General features: G+C 40.3%; 1 protein-coding gene across 1 annotated transcript in view; it reads right to left on the bottom strand.

Moving 5' to 3' along the window:
- Window positions 1-2,649: 2,649 nt before the first annotated feature.
- Window positions 2,650-7,500, bottom strand: part of prkacab (protein kinase, cAMP-dependent, catalytic, alpha, genome duplicate b) — a 23,661-nt gene continuing 18,810 nt past the window's right edge. Inside the window, exons 9-10 of the mRNA XM_017722169.2 lie at window positions 6,861-7,025; window positions 2,650-3,984 (exon numbers count right to left, since the gene is read on the bottom strand). Of these exons, the coding sequence (XP_017577658.2) occupies window positions 3,859-3,984; window positions 6,861-7,025 (291 nt within the window). The 3' untranslated portion in view covers window positions 2,650-3,858. The remainder of the gene's footprint in view (window positions 3,985-6,860; window positions 7,026-7,500) is intronic.

Genomic DNA, 7,500 nt, shown 5'->3' with positions numbered 1-7,500 from the left:
TGGAAAAGGGGAAGCAGGAGACGGGCTGTAAAGTCCAGGCTCAGCAGTGCAGTCGCGTGTCACACTCATTGTATAAGATCAAAACAAACAAACAAAAAAAAACAGTGTTTTTTCTGTCCAGTGGTTGGCAAGACCTTCTGAAACACCTCTTCTCCTGGAGTTCACGTGTGAGTCACATCAAGCTCTTTGGGCGCCTGAATGCAAACGAAATACAGCAGATAAAACTGAACACATCTCCACTATTTACTGGAATAAAGCAACTTAACACAGAATTCCACCAGTTTTTCTCCAACATTTCCGCAGAATCTAAAGGCTCAGATGTAAACAGAGTCGTTCTGGGTGGTCTTGTGTGAAACGCTCGGTTCTAGAGAAACTCACACGCACAGTGGTGGTGATAGGAACCAAACGTCCGCCTCTAAAAGCTCCTCACAGAAAGTTCCTTCATAAAATGGTTATGAATTCACTGCCTGATGATTGGCTACGCCATGTTAACGCATGGGAACAAGATCCTAATGCATGGCCATGACTTAGTAAGGCGTGGGAACGATTTAAGTGGTGGCCATGACTCAGTAAGGTGTATGAAAGAGATCAAGCTGTGGTCATGGCTTAATCATCTCATTCCCATGCCTTACTAAGTCGTGGCCACACATTAGGACCTTATTCCCATGCTTTACTAAGTCGTGGCCACACATTAGGACCCCATTCCCATGCCTTACTAAGTCATGGCCACAAATTAGGACCCCATTCCCATGCCTTACTAAGTCATGGCCACAAATTAGGACCCCATTCCCATGCCTTACTAAGTCGTGGCCACACATTCTTCTTATTTACACAGGATGTGTAACAGGGCTCCACAGATTTTGGCCTAAAACATTGTTTTTATTATTTATTCATGATTTAGGGTCCATGCAGGGCGCTGTGAGGCAAAATAGTCCCGAAAGAAAACATATTTTTCAGGTTTTTCACTATTTCCCCATCATGAACCTTACATATAAACCCTCAGAAGACTCGTGTAACCTACACCTACACTGGTGGTTTTGATAGTAAATAACGTGGCTATACTTGTGTTGTAGTCATGGTGACCCCTGGTTCCCATCACCACCACTGTAAAGACATCTGAGTCTGTACGTTTCTCTACAGTGAACCACTTCACACCACACCGCTCTGAACTCTGTTTACATCTCCACCACTGAATTATGCAGAGTTTTGAAAAAAAAAAAAAAAGAGACATTCCCCTTCAAACACTGCTGCTAACTGCTACGCTAGCTGGAGGAGAATGTCTGACAGTGGGCTCATGGCCTTGATAAACATCTCAGCGCTCTCAGCCAAGCTTTTTTGGATATTATGCCGCACTGTACGTCCCAAGAACCACCTGCTTTCATATTCCTATTCTGAAATAAGGTCAGAGGAGATCCAGACATATGCAGAGTTGAAGGAGGCCGGAATCACGACTAGCGGAACACTAGCACCATCAGATCGGTAGTGAGTCGCAGTACCTTGGTGAGTTCGGTGCCATCTCATAAAGTCTTGTGACTGCTTGCATATAACATCTTAAGTGTTCCTCTTAAAGCTGCACTGTGTAAGATCTGGGGATTTGGCGACCTCACTGGTGGAAATGTGTAACTGCATGTAATGTGTGGAACAAAATGTCATTTTTAAATGTCATGTTTTCTTCTACAGAGTCAGTAAAGCTACTACTGTCAATTTTAACAAAAAAATCTTATGTAGTGCAGCTTTAAGTGAAGCAATGAATTCAGCTGAGGGTTGTATTTAAGCGAATTTAAAATGGCCTGTGACTTAGTCATAACATATCTTATATGTTATAGGTTATGTTTTCCAATTTATTAAACTGGTAACCCTTTATTTGGATGCTCCACAGTAGATGCTCAGTATGTCTTTAAGTAACATTCACCTAAATGCAACTGAACTTAAAGTGTGGGAGATTCTATCAAATCCATCCACTAAACCCAAATCCATCCACTAAACACTAAACCCTAACCTTACGGCAGAACCTACACCTACTCCTAATCCTAACCCTAAGATGGTAATCATCTGAACGTCACCAGAAAGCTTGTTGATATGATAAGCAGCCGTAGATCACCTACAGAGGACCATTCAAATGAAGTGTGACCATTAAATTCTGCAAATAAATAAATAAACGTGGACTAAAATTTGCAGCGATGTTCTGCAGAGGGTGTGCTAACTTGTTCTCACTTAGAACGTCAACCACATGATTGACTGGGGGTGTTCAAACTCTTGCCCACGACTGTACTTAAGACTTTTGTCCAGAATTTTCAGTTTTTTTGATGTCACAAAAACAATTACACATATCCACTGCCATCCGACAGTTTAGCTCCGCCCACTTATGAACACTGAAGTTATAAGGAGTGTTTCAGCCTAGACTCCTTTTTGAAAGAGGCACAGCCAATCAGAATATAGTTCATTTACATATCACTGCTGTCTTTTTCAGTTTTTGACTTGATTTGAAAATGCCTGTCGACCTTTACATTGCGTATAATTTTCATGATGAACGGACCCAAAGAAACAGCCCAAACTGACTTGGAAAGATGTCTGGTTCCATTGACTAACATTAAAAGAAGAACATGTTTTTTCCTTCTCCTGTAAAATTACCATTTTGGAGATACAAGGTTTTGTTCCAATAGCCATGCATCAGCCTTAAAGGCACAGTAACAAAAACAGTCTCGCTCTGGGGGTTAAAGAAAGGTTGGAAAAGGGTCATGTAAAATGAATTATGACCATTTTTCAGTACATAAAAAACGTATGCAAAAGTCTGTGCACCCCCGTCAAATTAGCTGCTAAGTGAAAATGTCTCTGCACATTTTAATGCACAATTACTGTTTTTATTTCTTTGTTGAATTTAACATAAAATAAATATACAACATAAAAAAGTGGCCGATGCAAAGGAACCCCGCCGCCCCAGTTTAAACTCTGTGAGTTTAAATTTATGAATTTGTCAGGGTTGCCCAAACTTTTGCACACCACTGCATTCGGGTCCCCTGGTTCCCATCACCACCACTGGAAAAAGTCGCATGGAGCATTTCACGGCAAGCCTCTCTGAATGGCTCTGTTTACGTCTCTAGAGTTACTTACATTTTGAAAGATTGGTGGACTTCCCCTGTAACACCCAAACAGTCCCCCAATGAGCTGATTTTAAGGAATTTATGGCACGTTTTCACGAGATTAATCAATAAGATATGCTGACACAGACGCCCTCCCACAGACAAATAATAAACAAGAACTAATAATAATAATAATAATAATAATAATCATAATATTTCCTACACTCGGCACTACAACATGATAGAATCATGGCTTTTTTTCACCACCATTCAAAACCACTGTGACTCCTTTTCACTGTAAAACAATACAGCAACACAAAGGATCCAAAACATGTCAGTTGTCACACAGGAATCATATCTATTTTTGTGTTTTGTCTGGTTGATATGACGGCCTAGCTCGGCTCCGAACGGTCCTGAGGTGTGGATGAACGCCGCCGGAGGGCGCTATCTCCGGACAGACGCTCGCGTTCGCGCCGAGCGCTCGTTTATCTGCTTCTCGACTGCTACCGAACACTTCACTGGCACCAGATCGTACGTGATCGACATCACATCAAAGGAAATCGAAGCCAAAAGAATGAATATGAGCATCGGTGAAGAAACGAGATGGTGAAGGCAACGTCTGACTGTCCTTCAAGGTCGTCGCTGTGCTCCTTTAGCTGCTCTCACTGACTCTAAACACAGAAAACAAATCATCCACCATGCGTTTTCTCCCTCTTCCTCTCTCTATCACCCTCTCTCTCTCTCTCTCTTCAGCTCTATCCTATAAGCTCACGCTTTTCTAAAACTCGGCAAACTCTTTTGCGCATTTCTCTGTGACGGACACTCGGATCTCCTCCTCTTCGTAGTCGTCAAAGTTGCTGGTGTCGCCAGGGCCCCTGCACTTCGGGATAAACGGAGCCTCCACCTGCGGACAAACATACAGCCCCAGAGTTAGCTTTGTCTTCGACAACTGCGTCTTAGGGCTACTGTTAATAAAAATAAAAAAATAGTAGACTTCAAAAATAAACTCGGAATATTTCGAGAAAAAAGTCCGAATTACGACAAAGTGAAATTTTACCAGGAAAGGTCGCAATTTAGGAGCCAAAGGTTTTGCAAAGGGAAGCAGCACCTCTTGGTGTTAGATGAGGGGTGTTGAGTTGGTGGAGCTACACTTTCATATCGATTCACCATAACGAAACACTCAGCCTCCCCGTCTCTCCTGCTCTTCCGCACCAGCCTGGTATTAGTATAAGAACCGGCTGAGCAGGAAACTGTTTATCTAGAATAAAGAGCCAGACGGACTTGGAGGAAACCGTCTGTCTGTGTTGTTGAAGGAGAATCTCAGGCAGGGTTGTCGGGGGCTACATCTCCCCCCCATTCAAGGAGGGCATGAAGTTCCACAGGCAGTGAGAATGAAGATCAAAACGATCCACAAAGAGAGACCGGAGTGAGTTGAGCCCTGGCACCAGGACAGCACCCGAGACCCCAGCAGTTAACCCACTTTATCCTCCAAATATTATGGCTTTCTTTCTCAAATTATTCTGTTTTTTTTTTCAAAATATTACGACTTTATTCTCAAAGTCTACTGTTTTCATTTTTATTAACAGTGGCCCTAAAACACCGTCACAGCTTTCAGTGTCAGAAACTGTTCAGTGATATTTAATCTCAACCAATTCATGTTTACAGCTGAAATGTTAAATGTCCTCTGAGCACAAATCTGAATAAATCTCTCAAAATTTATGAAACCACGTGGCTAAAAAGAGAGTTTTATCACTGAATTTACCATTAAATTCATTCAGTTTGGTCACATTGCGCTACTGACTTAGAAAACAGAAAATTCAGTACTGCTTCAACATAAGACTATTTAGACACTAGACTATAAGACACTTGCATTCATGAATTAATGGTTATTAATTAGGTCTTTAAGGTCTTAAAAATCATTAATAAGCATGTACAACACATAAATAAAAAGGGCAACAGGAACCTGTTATTTGCCAAATTGTCAACACACATTCATTTATACAGTTAAACCTCAGATTTTGATTTTTTTTTATTGATCTCACGTTGTCTTTAGGAATCAGCATTAACCCTCTCAGCTGAATCCCATATTCATATTCATCAGATACAACAGCTCACTTTTGCCCTGAAGTGTTTATGACATAGCTAATAACCCTTTACACGCTATTTGTGAACCACTCATTAAGCTTTTAAGGGTAGTCTTACTTGAAAGTGGAACTTAAAATCTATTTTTCAATGTAACTGTAACTAAAAACAGAAGTATTACATGTATTAAAATGATGAGATGGTCAGTTAGTATTTCTTCTCTGTATAACTATACAGAGTTTATACATCTCTTTCTCCCAATCAGAACAAGTTCAGAGCAGCGTTTCTTTCTAATCAGACTAAATTCAGCTGTTGGACATGAACATATTTAATAATAAACATCATTTCTTTGGTACTTGCTTATAATAAGGATGTCATAATGAGTTCTTTAGACCAAAACCACAGAAGAACCACTTTTGTTTCCCTGAAAAAAGGTATCTTTTGGTTCCTTTAAGAACCTTTCAATGGTCCCACAAAGAACCTTTCAAATGTGTATGTTTTGGAGAATCATCGTTTGGATCTCTAAAAACCTTTCAAATGTATATGTTTTGGAGAATCCTCTTCTGGTTCCCTCAAGAACCTTTCAATGGTCCCACAAAGAACCTTTCAAATGTGTATGTTTTGGAGAATCATCGTTTGGATCTCTAAAAACCTTTCAAATGTATATGTTTTGGAGAATCCTCTTCTGGTTCCCTCAAGAACCTTTCAATGGTCCCACAAAGAACCTTTCAAATGTATATATTTTGGAGAATCATCGTTTGGTTCCCAAAAAATCTCTGAGTAGACATTTTTTGAAGAAACACCTTTTGGTTTCCTAAAGAACCTTTTAATACAGAGTACTCTGAAGAACCATCTTTTGTGTCCCTAATGAGCCTTTTAATTAAAGGATCTTTGTGGAAGCACTTCTTCGTCCCTACAAAAACCTTTCAATGTATGGTTTTTAAAATAACCATATTTAGGTTCCCTAAAGCAGCAGTTCTCAAACTGCTCTTCAGGGATCCCCAGATGTATAATGCATAGTGACAGAGCGAAAATGTGGACTATTTCAGGAGTTCTGAAGTCCGGTTTGACAACCATGGCAATATGGACTCTTTCAATGGACGGTTCTTTGAAGAATCAAATTTGTTTCGTCAAAGGACCTTTACAAAATGGGTTCATTCCTTAAGTTTCCTGAAGAACCTTTAAACGGGTGTTGTTTTAAGAACCAACCCTGGTTTTCTAAATAACCTTTTAATATATGCTTCTTTGACAGAAGCATCTTTTGGTTCCCTAAAGAACCTTTCAATGGATGGTTTTGTGTATGATCAGTGGTCTTGTAAAGGCCCATTTACTTATATATGTTTTGGATAATCATCTTTCAAATGTGTATGTTTTGGAGAATCATCTTTTCAATGGATGGTTCTAAAAGGAACCCTTTTAGACAAATATGTGATGGGCTACTTCCCTCTAGATTAAGTACTCAAAGAATTATTGGGTTTTTCCTTGTGCTTTCAAGTTGGTTTAGATTTGTATACATTTTAGAGAGTAACTTAGAAGTAAAGTAATGAGTAGTGAAGTTACTTCTTTCAGGAAGCAGTAAGTGCAGTAACCCTGTTACACTTTCAGGTAAGTAATTATTCATTTGTAATTGTTTTCTTTTTTGAGTATCAACCCCAACACTGATATGTATGTATGTGAGTGTGGGTACGTGAACCTCACCCTCCGCTGGTAAATGGCTATCCAGTCAGTGGTAGAGAACCACTTATGACCCTTGATGTCGTTGACACCATTCTTGAGGTTTCCATAGCGCTTGGTGAGGTCCACCTGCAGCAGGTTCCTCAGCAGCTCCTTCAGGTCTGAGCTGAAGTGGGAAGGGAAGCGCACCTGGGAATAAAACACCACACGCGTCAGCCCACCAGCTACTTTGCTACAAGCCTGAGCGATATCCAAAAATAATTAGCACCAGATTTTCTTAGACCAGGAGTTGGCATTTCGTGACTCTGGAGCTGCATGCAGCTCTTTTACTGTCCTGTTGCGGCTGAATTAGATTGTTAGGTAATAATAAAATAATCCTCCTCCTTCTGATCATTCTAACACAGTTTCAATGGTCTTAAATGCTGGAATTATGTAGAACTGTTAATTCACCCTTTAACCCTGAAGGTTGGTGCACAGACTTCTGGTCACATAGCAACGCAGACAACAGTCTTTATTAGCTAGCTAATGAAACAGCAAAGAGAAAGCTTTAAGACGAATATCAGCAATTTGGAGACTAATAGACTCTGCATTTTTAGGCACTCTAGCTGGTTTCCTGATACGATTAATCTGCAATGAGAAGCAGTCAAACATCAAAAAGCCACAA

The sequence above is a fragment of the Pygocentrus nattereri genome, chromosome 12 (assembly GCF_015220715.1).
Source record: "Pygocentrus nattereri isolate fPygNat1 chromosome 12, fPygNat1.pri, whole genome shotgun sequence".
NCBI classification, from domain to species: Eukaryota; Metazoa; Chordata; class Actinopteri; order Characiformes; family Serrasalmidae; genus Pygocentrus; species Pygocentrus nattereri.
This window is presented reverse-complemented; position numbering and strand designations above follow the sequence as displayed.